Source organism: Oryctolagus cuniculus, chromosome 13 (genome assembly GCF_051225735.1).
Source record: "Oryctolagus cuniculus isolate XC-2025 breed Fujian yellow rabbit chromosome 13, ASM5122573v1, whole genome shotgun sequence".
In the NCBI taxonomy this organism is placed as follows: Eukaryota; Metazoa; Chordata; class Mammalia; order Lagomorpha; family Leporidae; genus Oryctolagus; species Oryctolagus cuniculus.
The window spans coordinates 53,812,253-53,832,014 of NC_142879.1; the positions used below are offsets into that span (position 1 = coordinate 53,812,253).

Consider the following 19,762-nt stretch of genomic DNA (forward strand, 5'->3'; position numbering starts at 1 on the left):
CCAAAAACTGCAAATAAATATTTTAATTGCTCTGTCTTCTGCAGACCCTAATGAAACCCAGTTTCATTTTTTTTTTGCCTAAAAAAAATCACATTTTTTTTTTTTTTTTGCCTAACACTTCACTCACGCCACAAGGAAGATGGCAACAGCCAAGGTTTGATTTCACACTCATTCAACATATTTATCAAGTGTCTACACCATGCCTACCCATGAACCACAACCATGAGGCACTCAAATTCTAGAAATGCTTCCATTATTTCACTTGTGTGTGCTGTTGACGTGGGACGGACCAACATGGGCTGCAAACTAATCCCCATGTTGTTGGAGCCCCATAGCTTGAACTTCTGCATCTTAGCAAACTAAAGAATGGCTCTCAGAGTAAAAATTATCTTCTCTATTACCTAATTTAAAAAAAAAGAAAGAAATCAAATCAATTTTCTATATATTAAAATCTTTATATTCAGGCCGTATTTTCTCTTCTTTCTTGGCTTTTGAATCTATTACCAGTGGTCATCTTGTCTCCCTCTTTGCAGATTCAATATGAAAGATATATGTATTTCACACCCAGGGCCGTGCTGTAAGTCACAGAGGCAGGAGTGAAACAAGGACCCAGAAAGCACGGTGAGTCTTGCTGCAGCCCAGCAAACAAAATCACACTGGTTTTGTGCTTCACTTATCAACTTATCTCATCAGAAGGAAAATAAATTGCTGATCTGAAGAAGCAGCACACTTGTAGTACAGTCTTAGCACAAGTAAGTGTATTTTTCCTGGTCTTTCAAAATTAACATCTATGAAGGGACAACTTGCCACAACTGACACTGTTTATAACACTTTCCCAAAACCAGGCATCTCTTTCTTCAATTTATTATACTAATTCTTAAAAGTGAACAGAAAAGATGACTAATTCCAATGCACTTTCCAATACAACTTCCATGTTACTTATGTCAATCCTGGAAATATGTTGCAAATGAGGGTACTTCCAAAAGCTCAGAGAAAATGGAACTAAAAGATGCTTATTTTGATGCAAAAAAAATCCATGCATATAAGGGGTACTCAGAAAATTCTTGGAATATAAGTATTCTGAAAAAAATTATGCATGGATTTCTAAAATTTTTTGCACCAAAATGAAGTTTTAATTACATTTTCCCACAAACTTCTGAAGTACTCTTGTATACTGGCCAAAGTATATATATTCACAATGGACACTACATAATTCTGACAAAATGTGCACAATCCTGGAAAAAGGAAACTTTTTTGAAAATATTGATTATGACAGTCATATGATGGTCCTTACAACCAATATGCTAAAAAAAGCTAATACATTAAAAAAAACTCTTTAGTGGCACATACTCTTTATTTCTTCTGGAAGAAGAGAAATATAAGTGACTAAAAACTTCTGTAATTTCAATCCTAATGGAGAACCACTTCCTATGAGCTGGCCTGGGGACCTAGACAAAAGAGGAAGGAAAAAAAAAACAAATATTGAAAAATCTATCTACAAATAAGTGTACTGAAACAAACAACAACAAAAAACAGACTATGGCCCAAAAGTTTTTCAATAATAAATAATACAGTCTTCTTTTTTTCTAAACCCACATTTATTTTTCAGTAAAATTCTGAGAATCTTTCTGGCTATAGAAATATCAGGACCTTTTAGGAAACCAGATGAATTAATAAATTCCTATCCAAAACTGGCGCAGATCCTATTTATAATACTTTCCCTTACAATTACATATATACAAACATCACTAATTAAAATTTTAAAGTAGCCTAAAATAATTTTAAATTATATTTAACTGTTCCCAACATATAATCTGGTCATTTTAAATTTTGAAGTCTAAACTAAGAAAAAGGCATCCACAGAAAACACATATATTGGTTAATAAATTGACTTTTGCAAGAGCACTTTTTAACACCTACTAATGTCACATTTTTTTTCTGCTACATGCGTCTTCCAGGAACACTGTCTGTTAACTGAATTCATCAGAGTGCTAGAAAACTGATGGCACTTCATAACAAATGTGTCTGTCATCTCTTTTAGAAAGTACCAAGAGGTTCCCATTGGTTTTACTGATCTCTCCAGCTGTCTAACTGCTTAAGAAAACTATTCAATAGTCATATGAGTTATTGAAAACAAAAAACAATTGGCCAATCAAGCATTGCTATCCTTTTACTAAACACAACTAAATACTAATATCATCTGGCCCAGATTAATTAAAAAACTTTAAAGAAAGTGGTGTGTTAGGAGGGAGGGTTGTTTAGATATATACCATACAGAAGACTTATAACTGTAAATGCAGTTAAGCAACATTAGAAAGACAACATTAGAAAAGTGGGATATTCTGCGGCCAGCAGAAGGGTTTGAGTCTTGGCTGCTCTGCTTCCAATTCAGCTCCTGCTGATGTGCCTGGGTAGGCAGCAGATGATGGCCCCTGCCACCCACGTGGGAGACCAGGATGGAGCTCCTGGCTCCTGGCTTCAGCTTGGCTCAGCTCCAACTGTTACGGCCATTTGGGGAGTGAACCAGTAGATGGAAGAACTCTGTGTGTGTATGTATGTGTGTTTCCCTCTCTCTGTAACTCTGCCTTTCAAACAAATAAAATAAACCTTTAAAAAATTTAATTAAGAAAAGAAATGTACAAACACACAATTACTAAGCAAAATCAAAAGTTGAAAAAGGAAATATGTGTGAAGTGTTGGTTAGTCAAGTCACTACAATCTCTAAGAGGACAGAAAGCAAGAACAAGGGGGAATAAAGTAAGCTACATAAGATTTAGTTACCAAAAGCCCAAGAATGGAGGGATTCAAGGTAAGAAAGAAAACAAAAAACACAAACAAAACAACAACAAAACAAATATAGAAGGAACTACATGATTTTAAAAACAGTTAACTAGGGGCAGGCACTGTGGTTTAGTGGGTAGAGCCACCACCTGCAGTGCCGGCATTCATATGGGTTCAAGTCCTGGCTGCTCCACTTCTGATCTAACTCTACTATGGCTGGGAAAGCAGTGGAAGATGGCCCAAGTATTTGGGCCCCTGTACCTTCATGGGAGAGCTGGAAGAAGCTCCTGGCTCCTGGCTTCACATTAGTCCAGCTCTAGCTGTTGCAGCCATTTGCGGAATGAACCAGTAGATAGAAGACCTGTCTCTCTCTCTCTCTTTCTCCTCTCTCCTCTCTCCCTTTTCTCTCTCTCTCTCTCCTCTCTCTCTTTTCTCTCCTCTCTCTTTCTCACTCCCTGCGTCTGCCTCTCTGTAATTCTCCCTTCCAGATAAATAAATAAATATTTAAAAACAGTTAACTGCTTATTAGGCAACATAAATTATGCCCCATGGGGCCGGCGCTATGGCATAGCGGGTAAAGCTGCTGCCTGCAGTGCTGGCATCCCATATGGGTGCCGGTTCAAGACCCAGCTGCTCCACTTCTGATCCAGCTCTCTGCTAATGGCCTGAGAAAGCAGCAGAAGATGGCCCAAGTCCTTGGACCCCTGCACCTGCATAGGAGACCCAGAAGAAGCTCCTGGCTCTTGGCTTCAGATCAGCCCAGCTCTGGCTGTTGCAGCCATTATAGGAGTGAACCAATGGATGGAAGACCTTTCTCTCCATCTCTCCCTTTCTCTGTCTCTAACTCTACCTCTCAAATAAATACATAAATCTTAAAAAAAAAAAAAAAAAAAAAAAAACCACACACATCCAGTACTGTGTTAATGCTGAATAACAGAACACCTGCTTACCTGCTGTACAGAGAACTCTCTGAAAGAGCGTCCATCAATGGTCCAATAATAAACTAGGAAAAAAGGAGAGATACAACTGATGTTAGGTTGTAAGAGCACTTTGGAAAAGTCAGCTTGTCCTACTGCACAGCACTGCAGATGAGCTACTGTGAACAGAGCTGATCTCTCACCCTGAAGGTTAATTCAGTGATGGTTTGTCTTGGAGTGCACCTCAACTGTACTAGACCAACAAAGTGAGTACAGAATTTTCCCACAGGAGAAAACTTACAGCTTACTAACAAGACAGTTCATGTGCTGGGTCAAGAAAGAAGAAATGAGGGGCTGATGTGGTGGTGCAGTGGGTTAAGCCGCCACCAGCAATGCTGGCGTCCCACAAGGGTGATAGCTCATGTCCCAGCTATTCCACCTCTGATCCATCTCCCTGCTAAGGCACCTGGGAAACCAGAAGAAGATGGCCAAAATGCCTGGCTCTGTGCACCCATATAGGAGACCTGGATGAACTTCATGACTTTGGCTTGGCCCAGGCCTAGCCATTGAGGTTATCTGGGAGTGAACCAGCAGATGGAAGATCTCTCTCTCTCTCTCTCTGTCTCTCTCTCTCTGTTACTTTCAAAAAAAGTAAAGCTTTTTGAAGAAAAAAAAATGGCATGTAAGGAGAAATGCATACTGGGAAATAAAAGTAGTAACAAAGGAAAAAATGTTTAAGCCCCTATACATAGTGATTAAAGGGGAAAAATCCATAATCCAAAAATATATTAGACACTGGTCAAAAACGCAAGTTTCCATGAAGAGCAGGGATGATTTAGGACACAGAAAAACGGTGTATATGAAAATACAGCAGCACAAACTCAGAGACTCAGAAAAGCAGACTCAGCAACCTCCAAATGGGGGAGGCTATCTGAGCTAAGGAGGTGATCATGTGATTCACAAGGCACTGCAACATACAACAAAGTCACAGCTGCAATCCCCGTAAGTCTCCTCCTGACAGATGAAATATCGACTCTAAGAGACATGGGCCCGAAGGCAATCTCTGCTTAACACAGTAGACAACAGTGACTCGGTGACTGACGCTAGGCGAGTAGCATCATCCAACAAATCACAGTCGTTCAGTGATTCAGAGCTGGCGGGAAAGCATCACCTGAAGTCCTCAACTGTGGTTTTCAAGCTGTTTAGAATCCGGACAGCACAGAACCACTTTCTCACAATGGTCATGACGCAGGCAGGGCTACCACTCAGCGTCTCCACAAACCCCACGCGCTTTTTTCCAAATATGAGAGCTAGCTTTAGAGAAACAAGATATGCTATGTACAGATCTATAAAATGCACCTTGCCAACAGAGTCCTACAAGACGCCTTTACCTCGCGAGGTATCCCAAAGACCAGGATAGGCTGCCCTCACCTCAGAGAATTCTGGCGAAAATGGAAGAAGCTTTGTTTCATACAGCTCCAAGAAATGGATAACACCTTCTTTGGTCAGGATTTTGTTTTCACTTTCAAACATTCTTTTATAAATACACATGTGCCATGATGGGTGAAAGAGCCAACATCCTACAGAAATAAACATTTAATGTTGATATTCAATTCTTCGTTTCTCCATGTGCATGAAATACTTATGGAGGCATACTCTAACTTGTTCTAGGCAAAGGTGAGCTTGTTTTTAACCATGTGTAAAGGGTGTTTACTGAATATGCAGAATAATTTCACTACTCAGAATTCCCCATTCAGTTGCACTTAGAGTAACTACAAACAAATGTTACAGCTGCTACTGTGTACAAATATTAAATATTACCCCAGGTCTGCAGGTTGGAACTTGAGATCTGGAGTGATTTCAACCAGTTTTTATCTTACCCTACTTTGATCCATTTTTTAAACAGAAATCTCAAACTCCATTCCTCTGCTTAAAACCCAGGGCTTTTACTGTAAAATCCCAACAAGGCAACAACCGACCCTGACGACCACTCCGGCCTTTAGCCCCTCCTCTGTGTGCCCACTACACTGCAGCCTCTCTGGGGCTTCTGCTCTGCCCAGGGAGCTCTCCCACCTCAAGGCTTGTGTCCCAGGCGCCACCTCCTTTGCCAGGGACCCTACACAAGCCTCCCTGGTTACCCGTCTCTCTCTATGCTCCATTTCACTCCCTTCCAAGTTCTCACGGAGCTTACAATCAAAACTGTTGCTCATGGAAAACAGACAAAACTCAAGTGAAAAATACTGCCTCTGTGTCACCACTTCACCCCTATTGCTCAGCATACAGTGTTGGACCCCAGGTAAGTATCTGTTCATATCTATTAAGGAGGCTTCAGGAAGTTCATGGACAAATGGAATTAAAAGATAGTGTGAATTTTCCATCAACTTTTGGAAGCCCACTGTATACAAATACTGAGCAAATAAAAAATGGAATAAATGTGTACCCTAAAGGTACTTTGACTCTTTATAATATCCTTTAATTCTGCTACAAAAAAATTCAGGGGGCCGGCGCTGTGGTGCAGTGAGTTAACACCCTGGCCTGAAGCACCAGCATACTATATAGGCACCGGTTCTAGTCCCGGCTGCTCCTCTTCCCATCCAGCTCTCTGCTATGGCCTGGGAAAGCAGTGGAAGATGGCCCAAGTGCTTGGGCCCATGCACCCGCGTGGGAGACCCAGAAGAAGCTCCTGGCTCCTGGCTTTGGATCAGCGCAGCTCTGGCCATTGCGACCAATTGGGGAGTGAACCATCGGATGGAAGACCTCTCTCTCTCTCTTTCTCTCTCTCTTTCTCTCTCTCTGCCTCTGCCTCTGCCTCTCTATAACTGTGCCTTTCAAATAAATAAATAAACCTTTTTTAAAAATTTCAGAATTTTTAACTCTTGATATACTATAAGGGTTTGGTCCACTGCTTGCCAAGTTCATGTTCAACTCTAGCAACAGTAATCTTTCAAACTAATTCACTGCTATTTGATATGATTTGCCAAGGGCTGTTGACCAAATGTGCTAATAAGAACATAATTTTAATAGTAAATGCACAAGTGAAGTCACAACAGAATTCAATTAAATTCTAGCCCCAGGTGGGACTGTGGCTGCTTATGATCTGTGAAAAATCCCAGGGTATCAGAAAACAAGCACAGCAATCAGCTGAATACAGCTCAATTCCTGGGGGTCAAACTATTAAAAGTGGCAATTATCTAGAGTAGGCACTAGCACCCTTTACCTAGGTTGATTCTCCTGTGTAAACACAATAGTGTAGCATTTTATCTTCCTATGAAAACACAACACCACTGACCTGCATTAGTTGTTTCATCTAAACATAATTCCGTAAAATCATTTTAGGAAGCTTCAGCTTCATATTATTTATCCTAAAAAGTCTCATAATACCTGTGCAGTAGTGATTAGGGGCTTAAAAACTGTATTTAAAATTGAATCTTGGGCCGGCGCCATGGCTCACTAGGCTAATCCTCCGCTTTCGGCACCAGCACCCCAGGTTCTAGTCCTGGTTGGGGCGCCAGATTCTGTCCTGGTTGCTCCTCTTCCATCCAGCTCTCTGCTGTGGCCCGGGAAGGCAGTGGAGGATGGCCCAAGTGCTTGGGCTCTGCATCCACATGGGAGACCAGGAGGAAGCACCTGGCTCCTGGCTTTGGATTGGCACAGCGCTGACCGTAGCAGCCATTTGGGGGGTGAACCAACAGAAGGAAGACCTTTCTCTCTGTCTCTCTCTCTCTAACTCTGCCTGTCAAAAAAAAAAAAAAAAAGAAAACTGTATCTTGGAATTTTCTCTTCCAAAGAAGGCCACGATACAGAATAATCACTGAAACCTTCCTAAAAAAGGAACCCTAACATCAATGGAAATGAAGAATGGAAAGCAGTGAAAACATATTCACACCAAAGGGCTGGGATGAGGAATGTGGACAGGCTCCAGCATCGTGGCGCAGCAGGTTAAGCCACCACCAGCAACACCAGCATCCCTTATCTACACTGCCTCTCATACCCCGTATCAGAACACCAATCCAAGTCCCGGCTGCTCTACTTCCAATCCAGGTCCCTGTTAGAGCACCCAGGAAGAAACAGAGGATGGCCCAAGTACTTGAATCCCTGCTACCCACATGGGAGATATGGAGGGAGTTCCTGGCTCCTAGCTTTGTCCTGGCACAGCCCTGACCCTAACAACCATTTGGGGAGTGAACCAGTGGATGGAATTTCTCTCTTTCTCTCCCTCTCTGTCAATCTGCCTTTCAAATAAATTTTTTTTAAAAATAAAATGTAGAAGATACCATTCTTATAACATTTCCAAACGGGCCAGCACCTTGGCACAGCTGGTTAAGCGACAGTCTGCGGTGCCAGCATCCCATATGGGCACTGGTTCTAGTCCTAGCTACTGCACTTCCGATCCAGCTCTCTGTTAATGGCCTGGGAAAGCAGTGGAAAATGGCTCAAGTGCTTAGGCCGCTGCACCCATACGGCAGACCTGGAAGAAGCTCCTGGCTTCAGCTTAGCCCAGTCCTGGCCGTTGCGGCCATTTGGGGAGTGAACCAATGGATGGAAAACCTTTCTGTCTCTCAGTCTCTCTCTCTGTAATTCTATCAAATAAATAAATAAATCTTAAACACAACACATACACACACACACACACACACACACAACCAAAGAGCCCCTATCTTTTAAGGGGATTCTCGCATACAAAAGTATTTGCAGATGAAATGATACGAGGTCGCAGAACAGGCCTCAGAATCACTTGGTGCAGGAGGAGGAGGAGTGTCTGCACATGACACAGGAAACAAGGCTGGCACAGTGGGCTGCTGAAGCGGGTGAAGGATGCACTGCTTACACTAGTCTCCTTCTGTAAATGTTTGAAATTTGCCAAACAAAGTTTAAAAATGTAACCATATCTCCAAATGACAGACAGATCTGCAGCCACGTGAGGCTATGTTCCTGCAGACGATTTAGGGACGAAGACAAAGGGATGTGGATATACTGCGGAGGGGATAAACACCGTGAACAACCTCACGCGGAAGGGTCGATCAGGAGTGCTAATAGCTGGTAGCTTCCTTTTGTCTGTTTTCTCCCTTACACTTTCTTATAGCTTTTCCCAATTATCTCTAATGAGCAAGTCTGAGTTAGAAAATCAAGGGGAACATATCAGTGCTATAAAAGCAGTAATTACCATTTTCCTCTGACACCGCGTATTCAAACAGATTGTTTAGCTTTGGTAAGACTGGCTTTATAACATGTATCTAAAAAATAAGAACAAAAAAAATACAAAATGAAAACATGCCTTTAAATGCTGGGAGGAATTGTCATTGATTTTTATAACAGCAGCCATTTTCTTTTTACCCCTTTGTCAACAACAACGAAAACAAAAATCCTGTCTAAGGAGCCTATCCTGCCTGTGCCTGAATCACAGTGTGGTTCAGATATGAAAACTGAATGGCAAAGCTAACAAACATAACCTAGTGTATAGTTACAATAGTGTTTACATCTAGAGAGGACCACTAATTACGTCACATAGCCTCAACTGTCCTGGGAAGCAGGTAGGGCTGACAGTACCAACACATCACAAAGAGGAAAAAAACTGAAATACTTTCTGCAGTCACACAAGTTGTTCGAAGTCACATATTGAGAAACAGCTCAGCGTTCAATGCTCTTCATACTATTCTGACTTTGCTGCAGATAGCTTTGCTGCCGTTTAATTTATGTGTCTTTCAAAATACAGGTAAATCCAAGTTTTTACATAAATTATCGGGGGCTTTAATGCATCTACTAGTTAAAGTTTATTTGAATTTAGGAATGCTTTTGCTTTTCTTTTTTTTTTTTAAAGATTTATTTATTTATTTGAAATCCAGAGTTACATAGAGAGAGAAAGAGAGGCAGAGACCTGCACCCCATGGGAGACCAGGAAAAGCACCTGGCTCCTGGCTCCTGCCATCGGATCAGCGCGGTGCGCCGGTCGCATCGCGCTGGCCGCGGCGGCCATTGGAGGGTGAACCAACGGCAAAAGGAAGACCTTTCTCTCTGTCTCTCTCTCTCACTGTCCACTCTGCCTGTCAAAAAAAAAAAAAAAAAAAGAGAGGCAGAGAAAGGTCTTCCTTCCACTGGGTCACCCCCCAATTGGCCGCAACGGCCGGAGCTGTGCCAAACCAAAGTCAGGAGCCAGGAGCTTCCTCCAGGTCCCCCACGTGGGCGCAGGGGCCCAAGGACTTGGGCCATCCTCTACTGCTTTCCCAGGCCATAACAGAGAGCTGGATCGGGAGTAGAACAGCAAGGACTCAATTCGGCATCCCATATGCCGGCACTGCAGGTGGCGGCTTTTCCCACTACACCACAGTGACGGCCCCACTTTTTCTTTAGCCCTCATCTTTGCAGCCATATGAGCACATATGTAACACAGATGAGTAATTACTTTAGCCCACAAACAATGCATGGTACACAAGTGGAATGCACCTTTCAGCTGACCCCTTAGCGGTCCACAACTTACAGACTGAGAGCCCCTCCAGCAGAGGTTCTCAAAGTGAACCAGGTAAAGCAGTGACTTGCAACGCTGGCATATGGGCTCTGCTTCGAGTCCCCGCTGATCCACTTGTGACCCAGTTCCCTGTCAATGGCTTGGAAAAGCAGTGGAAGATGATCCAAGTGCTTGAGCCCCTGCACCCATGTGGGAGACCCAGAAGAAGCTCCTGGCTTCCACTTGGTCCAGTGTTGGCTGTTGTGGCCATCTGGGAAGTGAACCAGCAGATGAAGGATCTCTCTCTCTCTCTCTCTCTCTCTGTTTCTCCCTCTATGTAGCTGTGACTTTAAAACAAATATTTTTTAAAAATCAAATAAGACTAAATTTTTATGACAGTCTAAGTCAGTTGAAAATATCAGTTTCCTGAAATAATTTACACTCTAATTTAAATTGCATTTATGCAAGTAAATAAAGTATACTTAGCTTCTATTATGTTATATCCAAGTTGGTCTTTTTCACTGCTTTTAATGAACGTTCAAGAACAATAAAAATTGCATCTTTTGTAGGATTTTCTAAAATATGAAAGTACTTACCTGATTTCCTTCAAGAGTTTCCATAATTAAAATATAATTTTCCCAAAACTTTAGAAGTTCATCCTTTTTCTTCTCAGACCACCAAAACAGACTTGGGCCTAACAAGGTTTAAAAGAGAAATTTAGTTCTTCCTCTTGGAAATGCCAGTTTTTTAAATTTTAAGTTTTTAAAATAATGCCATTATTATCAGATATTGTAATCTCCAATGATGAAGGTTACCCCTGTATCAAAACTTAACAGGGGCCAGCATCGTGGCATAGCTGATAAAGCCACCACCTACAATGCTGGCACCCCATATGGCTGCCAGCTCAAGTCCAGGCTGCTCCACTTCCCATCCGGCTCCCTGCTAATAGACTGGGAAAGCAGGAATAGATGGCCCAGGTGTCTGAGCCCCTGCCACCTATGTGAGGTACCCAGATGAAGCTCCTAGCTCCTGGCTTAGGCCTGGCTCAGCTGGCTGTTGTAGCCACTTAGGGAGTGAACCGGAGATGGAAGATCTCTATCTCTCCCTCTCTCTCTGTAATTCTTTCAAATAAATAAATCTCACAAAAATAAAATAAAATAAGCAGGACTTGGGAATTCAAAAGGAAGCATTTTTCTAAAATTAAGATTATTGTTTTGGGGGCTGGCACTGTGGTACAATGAGTAAAGCCACCACCTGTGACACCGGCACACCATATGGGCACTGTTTTGAGACCCAGCTGCTCCACTTCCTGTCCAGCTCCCTGGAAAAGCAGTGGAAAATAGCCCAAGAGTTGGGGCCACTGCACCCACATGGGAGACCTGGAGGAAGCTCCCAGCTCCCGGCTTCAGCATGACCCAGATCTGGCCATTGAAGCCATTTGGCGAGGGAACCAGCAGATGGAAGATCTCTCTCTGTCTCTGTCTCTCTGTAACTCTGTTTTTCAAATAATAAATAAATCTTTTTGAAAAACTGTTTTGGAACACTGGATAAGATATGCAGATTTGCATATACAAATCCCACTTTCTCTCCCTAAGAACCTAAGAACAGTAAAAGACTTTTCAAAGACAAGAATGGGAAAAGCAGGAGAGCAGACAACAGCAACAAAATCCAGAATCTGAAAATCAGAGAAAGTCAACTCAAGAAAAGGAAATTTTAAGGTGACCTAGGGAAAGCCAAGAAACAATTTGATCTGCACTATAAAATTCCCAAACCAAAGGACTTGGCAGAAAAGCTACTTCTGAAAAGTGGGGCTAAACAAAAGAGGGCTTTGTGCACAGTGTTTTAACAAAAGCCACATCCTCAAAAGGAGTAAAGGTGGTGTTAGAGAAAATGGAGGCAGAGAAATTATTGTTACCTCGGTTCTTTGTCTCACACGGAAGAAGAATTTCCAAGCAAAGAAATTTAAAAGGATTTATTAGAATCAAGGACCTCCAGCCAGAGCAGCGTGGAAGGGGGCTTCCAAGAGAGGAAAACCCAAAGGGACTGGTGGCAGTCAGCTTTAAGTACAATTTCGAAGGAAAAAAAAAACTTGACAATCAGAATGGCATTCAGTTACTGTGTGGGGACAAAAACCATCAAAAGACCTCTTTAATAATTCTCCAACCTGTCTGCCTGCGAAGGGTGGGATAGGTAACTTGTTTTCACAATAAGCTGTGAGTTCAGGAAGAGCTCCCTTGCTATTCTCAAGGTAAATTTGGAGATTCTGAAGACAGCCTGTTTGTTCTTGCTGAAGATACTATCTATTAACTCATCTGACTCCTCAGTGGGAACTGATTATCTGGAGGAAGTAAAATAGTGGGTCTCTGGATTGAGGCATGGACACAGCTGAGGCCAGTCCTAATGAAAGTAGGGTTCCGAAACCATGTGTACTCCTTAGGGTGCTCAGACCCCTTTCTGCCCCCTTAGGTCCCCAAATGCTGGCCAGAGCTTCACTGTCCAGTAGAAGACCTCTCTGCCAATCCAAGAGGAAAGATCTGAAAACACACCAGAGATGACCCAAGGAATGGGCATGGCCAGATCCCTTCCAGTGCTGTTCACGTCAACCAGCACCACTCATGCGCTTACAGCTTTACGTATGACTTTGATTCCTGATTTTTAAATGCAGGCATCTAGGGATCATCAGAACTGGGGAAACGTCTACTTTAAAGATCAAGGCCAGGGGACAGCATTGGTTCAGCTGCCACCTGTGGTGCTAGCATCATATATCAGAGCACCAGTCAGTCCCAGCTGCTCTGCTTCAGATCCAGATCCCTGCTCAGACACCTGGGAAGGCAGAGGAAGACAGTTTGAGTGCTTGGACTCCTGGGTCCCTAGATGGAGTTCCAGGCCCAGGCTGTTGCAGTCATTTGGGGAGTGAGCCAGTGGAAGGAAAATCAATCTTCTCTCGCTCTGCCTTTCAAATAAATAAATAAATCTTTAAAATAAAGATCAAGGTCAAAACAAATAGAAAACAAACCTAGGAAAACAAAATCATGCAAGGAGAAGAAAACTTAAAGAAAAAAAAAATATATCTTGGGCCCAGGGCTGTGGCACAGTAGGTTAATCCTCCATCTGTGGCAAGGGCATCCCATATGGGCGCCAGTTCTAGTCATAGCTGCTCCTCTTCCGATCCAGCTCTCTGCTATGGCCTAAGAAAGCAGAGGATGGCACAAGCACTTGGGCCCTTGCACCTGTGTGGGAGACCCAGAAGGAGCTCCTGGCTCCTGGCTTCAGATTGGCACAGCTGTGGCTGTTGTGGCCATTTGGGGAGTGAACCAGCAGACAGAGGCCCTTTCTCTCTGTCTCCTCCTCTCATTATCTGTAACTCTACCTCTCATATATATAAAATAAAATCTTAAAAGAACAATATTTTAAAGGAGATAAGATAGTGTAGTTATAAGAACAAAGAACTATTTAAAAAGAGACATTTCAAGAACAAAAAAAAAATTTCACAAGCACTAGAATTTGATAGCAAAAACAAGAAACTCACAGAAAGAGGAAATAATAAAAATTGCATGGGAAAAAAAAAGATGAAAATCCTTGGGAAAAAAGATGCTTTGAAAATCAGTTCAGGAGGCTTAACATCTAAAAAGAGAACAATTGAAAGGGAGGAAATTGTCCATGAGATAATTCAAGTTTTCCTAGATCCGAAGAACACAACTTCCAGATTTAATAGGTGCACCAAATGCCCCAAACCATCATGACAACAGACCTGAGCCAAAGCTGTGGAATTTCAGAATGCTGAGAACACACATCTCACACATGCCCGCAGCAAAGATGTTTTAAAGAAGCAAAGATCCAGGACCATTTCAGACGAACAGCATCAGAGACGCCGTTAAACTTTAAACTTCGGAATGGACGTGTCTTCCACACAGGAATTCCACCCTCAATCAAACCATCACCAAATGCGAGGGCAAAATAAAGGCACAGCCTCAACTTCCACTTAGGGTCTGGAAAGCTACCTGGCAACCTTGCTCTTACCAGCAAAGAAACAAACGCTGGAGGGCCGACAAAACCCCACACTTGTGAGGGGCTCCTCAGAGAGCAGCAGGACCGAAGAGGCCCAGCCGTGCCTTACCAGATGCTGATCAATTGTCAACACCTGCCTGCCCCTGCACGAGGGGCAGGGACCCCTGAATGCCCAGACACCACGCAGAAAGCGACTGCCTCAGGGGTACGGTAGGGAATCCTGCAGTGCACAGCTGCTCCGGCGGGAGCGCACGACGCCTGCACCCACGACCTCACAGGGCTGACCTGAGGAACACGCTTGATACTAGTAAATCCTGCTCCTAACATAAACACCAAGGAAAATTCCATGCGATGGCCTCTACGATGCTTAATTCTTACACCCAAGACTCAATTCATAGGCTCATAAATAATTCATAATTGAATCAGAAATTATAAAAATTCTTTCAATTTTATAGACATCAACCCCACTTCCTACTAGAACGGATCTACCACGAAACAGCGTAAATCGGGGAGTGCATGGGGTCAGTCATCTTCCTGAATCATCTCACAGGTGCACTATTCCACCCTGTTCTCAGGCCGTCCCCAACTGCAGCGACTTACGCCACTTCGGAGAGCCCCCTCGAGAGGAGCAGCCCAAGGTTTTCAAGCTTTTGAGGGGGCCATCCGGAATAACCCAATTCTGTACGGATCACGCAGACGACCCCCGAAGAGCTGGCCTTTGGGGGCGAGGGCTCCCTCGGGGGAAGCCACATCAGGCCGGGCTGTAGGCGCAAAGTGGCAAGTACCGTTTGCCTCCTGGGGGCTGCAGGTGCAGTCGGCCCCCAGCTCCGCAGACACCTCCACCGCCCTCTGCAGCAGGTAGCGCGCTCGCTTGCGCGTCAGGGCGTCCTCCGCCTGGCCCAGCCCCGCCTGCACCGTCCTCCAGAAGCGCCAGCAGCGCCGGGCGTCCGGCCCCGCCTCGCGCGCGCAGGGGGCGCGCTCCACGCCAGGCTCGGGCAGCAGCTTCTCGGCCAGCGCGCTCAGCACCAGCAGCTTCGGCCCGACGTGGCCCGGCCCCGAAGGCGGCCCCGTCGCGGCCAGCCCAGCCCACACGGCCCTCAGAGCCGCCCCGCCGCAATGGCCCAGCGCCGGCAGCAGCCGCCCGGCCACCAGCGCCGCCGCGTTCTCGGCGATCTCGGCCTCATCCTCGTCGCCGCCCAGCGCCAGGGCGACGGCGGCTTGCGCCACCCGCTCCAGCAGCGGCCCGTCCTCAAGGGGCCGCAGGCAGGGCCCGATGGCTGCCAGCACCTCCACGGCCGCCTCGGCGCCCGGCGCGCGCAGCCCAGCGAGCAGGTCCCGCAGCGCCTCCTCCGCCAGCGCGGCCGCCAGCTGCGGGCCTCCGGCGAGGCGGGCGCACGAGCCCAGGGCCGCGCCCGCCGCCCTCAGCACGCGCCGGCGGTGGCGTGGCAGCGGGCCGGCGTCCGGGCAGCTCGCGGGACGCCCGCGCAATTCCCGCAGCAGCGGCACGAGGTACCCTGCGGCGACCTCGCGCGCCGCCTCCGGGAGCGCGCCGCCGCCGCCGCCGCCGCCGCCGCGCGCCTCCTGGTCCTCGAGCCGCTGCAGAAGGAAGCGCAGCGTCTCCACGCGCTCCGCGGACGCCTCCCCGCGGCACAGCGCCCCGAGCAGGATCCGCGGATCCCGGCTCTGCGAAAGCAGCGCTTCCGCGAGCACCCACTCCATTTACCGCGCGCGCGCTACCGGCACCAGGCTGCCGGAGGAAGGCGCAAGCGTGCGCGAGTGCGTGCGCGTGCACCTGCCGGGTCGGCGGCTGGCTGCGTGCGCGTGCACCAGGAGGGGGAACTGTAACCTGGCTTCGTTTACCCTAGAGTGCCTTGGGCTGTCTCCACAAACAGGGCGTGGACCCTACCTGGTCCCTCCTTTCAGAAGGAGAAAGCCCTCGTAAAATGTTAATGGAGCATCTACATACGCCAGCTCCATTGATTTCTGACTGGAGGTTTGCCTGGCCAAGGCGTTGAAGCAGGTGTCAGCTGTGAGAGTAGGCCAGACGGTCAACTGTGAGATGTGCATCCAGTCTACCTGCAAAACAAACACACTGCCTCCCCTGAAGTGGATTCCGGAGATCCTCACTAAATGTAAATAATGAGAAGTCAAGAAAGATTTAAGGGCAAGGCCAAGGGTGAGCAGTGCTTAGAATAGCTGTGTGCTGGGATGAACACATGAAGGTGCCCACACCAGCTGTCAGCGCCACATGCCCAAGCTGCCTGTAGGGTGCAGAACTTTTCACACAGTGCATGTGCTCCCGTGTACAAACTCAGCAATAGTCTGAGTGCCTGTGTTTTCTGCCTTTCTGACAACATCTGCTAAATATAGAAACGGGAAACCTCATCTTAGCGTGCAACACGGCAGGGATGGTTCCTGGTTCAATACCAGGCAAACTGAATCAGCGCCATGGGTTTTCTGCTCATAAAATCTGTATCTCGTCAAAGGAGAAGACTCAATCCCATTTTCAAGGAGCTTGACCTATAATAAACGTAATGGGTAAAAATAAGCTGGTTATTTAAAGTTATTTTGTGTAATTGGAAGTTACTTAAAGGTATTTATCATTACTTATGCAAGACTTTTTCCATATTTCACTCATTCTATTTTCCATTGACAGAATGCATTATTGATTATGCTAAGTCGATTTAGAATGTCAACAAATGTCAAAAGCTTTTAATGTCATGTACCAACAAATATCATTCACTTCAGCATATATCAAACAGAAGTAGGCAAAAGTCTTAACAAATGAAAATAATAAGCCCTCGAAAGGGTATTCAGTGTCAACAGTCATTAGAGAATGCGAATTAAACCCATAATGAGACATCACTTCACACTCATGAGAATGACTTACATTTAAAAGATTGCAAACACCAAATGGCAATGGCCAAGGATGGGGGACAACTGGAACTCCCATCCACTACTGGTGGGCAAACGGTACAACCACTTGAGAAAACTTTCTCAGAAAGTCAAAATATACCTATCTACTCCATGATTTGAATATCACCCTCTAAGTATTTGCCTAAAATAAGAGAAAGCATAAGCCAGCAAAAAGGCTTGTAGAAGAATGTTTTGGCAACATTTATCCTTATGTCCAAAAGCTTTTAACAAAGTAAACGTCCATCAACAGAAAAGGGACAAATTGTATCTCTGTATACTACAGTGCAATAAAGGAGAATGAATTACTAATCCGTGTGACAACATGAATAAATCTCAACACAAAAGAAGCCAGACACAAAATTCACATCCTCATAATTCTAGGAAATTTAAGAATGGACAAAATCTGTGGGATAGAAACGAGAAGAGTTTTTGCCGAAGGGCGCGTTGAGATTGACGAGACAGGGGCACAGGAGGACCTCCTGAAGAGATGGGAATGCTTTAGCTTGATAAGGGTGTTTGATTACACAAGTTGCACATTTGCCAGAATTCCCTGAAACCCCCCCCCCTTTTTTTTAAAGGCAGAGTGGACAGTGAGAGAGAGAGACAGAGAGAAAGGTCTTCCTTTGCCTTTGGTTCACCCTCCAATGGCCGCCGCGGCCGGTGTATCGCGCTGATCCGGAGCCAGGTGCTTCTCCTGGTCTCCCGTGGGGTGCAGGGCCCAAGTACTTGGGCCATCCTCCACTGCGCTCCCTGGCCACAGCAGAGAGCTGGCCTGGAAGAGGGGCAACCGGGACAGAATCTGGCGCCCCGACCGGGACTAGAACTCGCTGTGCCGGCGCCGCAAGGCGGAGGATTAGCCTGGTGAGCCGTGGCGCTGGCCTGAACCCTTAAGATCCACGCATTTCACTGTTTTATGCATTTCTACTTGGTTTTTTAAATGATTTTATGTAAAACAGTAAGTTGGCCTCAGTGTCCTTCCTTGTTGCCCACAGATCAAAGCACAGCTGCAGAGCATGGCATGGAGGCGCCCAGGACCTGTGGCAGACGGGCCAGGCTCGTGGCCCGATCCACTGCCCTGCCTGGGTTCCTGGCATGCAGACCTCTCTCTTCTTCATGCTCACACTTGTCAGGATCTCAAGCCCGATGCCAGCCCCTGACCAGCAGGGGCAGCGCAAGCACTCCCCAACAAGGCGAATGGGAAGGGTAAGGTCAACAGGTGATGAACACATCACAAGCACCCGTGAGTTCTGTCGAAGCAGGAACTGCTTTATTGAAGAAGTGTGCAGGCTTATAAAGCTTACAAAGGACATGAGCAGTAGGGGAGCCAATCAGAGAAAAGGTCACACAGGCATGGGTGGACCACGCACAGGGGCACCTTAAGTAAAGTATAGGGATCACGCACTGTCCATGTGTCCGGAACTAAAGCGGACCTATCCCTGCTGGTGGTCTGATCTTACGTAGCTTAACCACAGCAGCCGCAGACACGCCCCTCAAACATCCGCCAGGCGCCATATTGTAATGGAGGTTTTAGGCAATGCCCAGCACACACTGGCTTCTCTGCGGGCATGTTTCTGACCCACCGAGGTAGGCCGGTGTTGTTTTGCTTTGTTTTGTTGTCCTGATCCATATCTGATGGCCTTATTTCCTCTTTTTCTTTTTTTAACTTTTTTTTAAACTTTTTTTTTTTTTTTGACAGGCAGAGTGGACAGTGAGAGAGAGAGACAGAGAGAGGAGCCAGGTGCTTTTCCTGGTCTCCCATGGGGTGCAGGGCCCAAGCACCTGGGCCATCCTCCACTGCACTCCCAGGCCACAGCAGAGAGCTGGCCTGGAAGAGGGGCAACCGGGACAGAATCTGGCGCCCCGACCGGGACTAGAACCTGGTGTGCTGGCGCCTCAAGGCGGAGGATTAGCCTGGTGAGCCGCGGCGCCGGCCATCCTCTTTCTTGAAATGTGCTCTTCCTCTGGTTGCATGTTTTAGCTTCCTCCTGTTTTTTCTTTTCCCTACTCCTCCAGCTGCAGCTTCTCCATCTCTTGAAAATCCCTTTTTCCCTTTATCACCTCTTCACACTGATGTCGCCAGAGTTAAATCTTCTGATCTGCATTCCCCTTCCCCTATATGTTTTCCCTGAATAGCTTCCTTACAACTATAGATTTGTCTACCATTTACACAAAAATCCTCTATATGTCTATCCTGGGTCCCTTTCTTGAGACCTAGACTCAGAAGATAGCTCCAACCCTATCTGTGTACTGTCTTCCAGATGTCTCCAGTCGATGGTAATCTATTAGAATATCATTCAAGGCATTGTTCTTGGTCTCTACGTCCCCCATGATCATGGCATCATCATGTCTCCCCATCACCGAGCCTCTCCACAGAAATTCTCTGTGCAAGACAAGGGCCATCATTCCGAGTCGCCCAAGCCCAAAACTTAGAATCCAACAGACTTCCTGCTCTTTTCCTTGGCTCTCAGCTACAGTCACTCCTCAAATGTATCCATGCAGCTTTCTAAATCACTCTTAGTGGCCATACTTTAGTTTTAGCACACCCTCAATTTTTACTAAGATAATAATCTCCTATGTGACTCATGTCCAACTCCAATACCTATGTGATCTTCCTAAAATTAAACCATCAGGTACACATAGCCTTCAGAACAGTGTTTCCGTTTCTTAGCATGAATGTCCATGATCTCTCTGCCTACTT

The 19,762-nt window shown here is 45.7% G+C and overlaps 1 protein-coding gene across 11 annotated transcripts in view; it reads right to left on the reverse strand.

The window, feature by feature from the left end:
- TARBP1 (tRNA guanosine 2 -O-methyltransferase TARBP1) overlaps positions 1-15,922 on the reverse strand; it is a 76,811-nt gene extending 60,889 nt beyond the window's left edge. For 6 of the 11 annotated variants that reach the window (XM_089312284.1, XM_089312285.1, XM_089312283.1 and 3 more), the window contains exons 1-6: positions 14,934-15,917; positions 10,737-10,834; positions 8,863-8,932; positions 5,130-5,278; positions 3,732-3,784; positions 1,351-1,448 (exon numbers count right to left, since the gene is read on the reverse strand). In XM_089312284.1, the coding sequence (XP_089168410.1) occupies positions 1,351-1,448; positions 3,732-3,784; positions 5,130-5,278; positions 8,863-8,932; positions 10,737-10,834; positions 14,934-15,867 (1,402 nt within the window). In that variant the 5' untranslated portion in view covers positions 15,868-15,917. Of the gene's footprint in view, positions 1-1,350; positions 1,449-3,731; positions 3,785-5,129; positions 5,279-8,862; positions 8,933-10,736; positions 10,835-14,933 lie in introns of those variants that run through there. The other 5 variants (XR_016219708.1, XR_016219709.1, XR_011381509.2 and 2 more) reach the window with 4 other exon arrangements.
- Between the last annotated feature and the right edge of the window lie 3,840 nt (positions 15,923-19,762).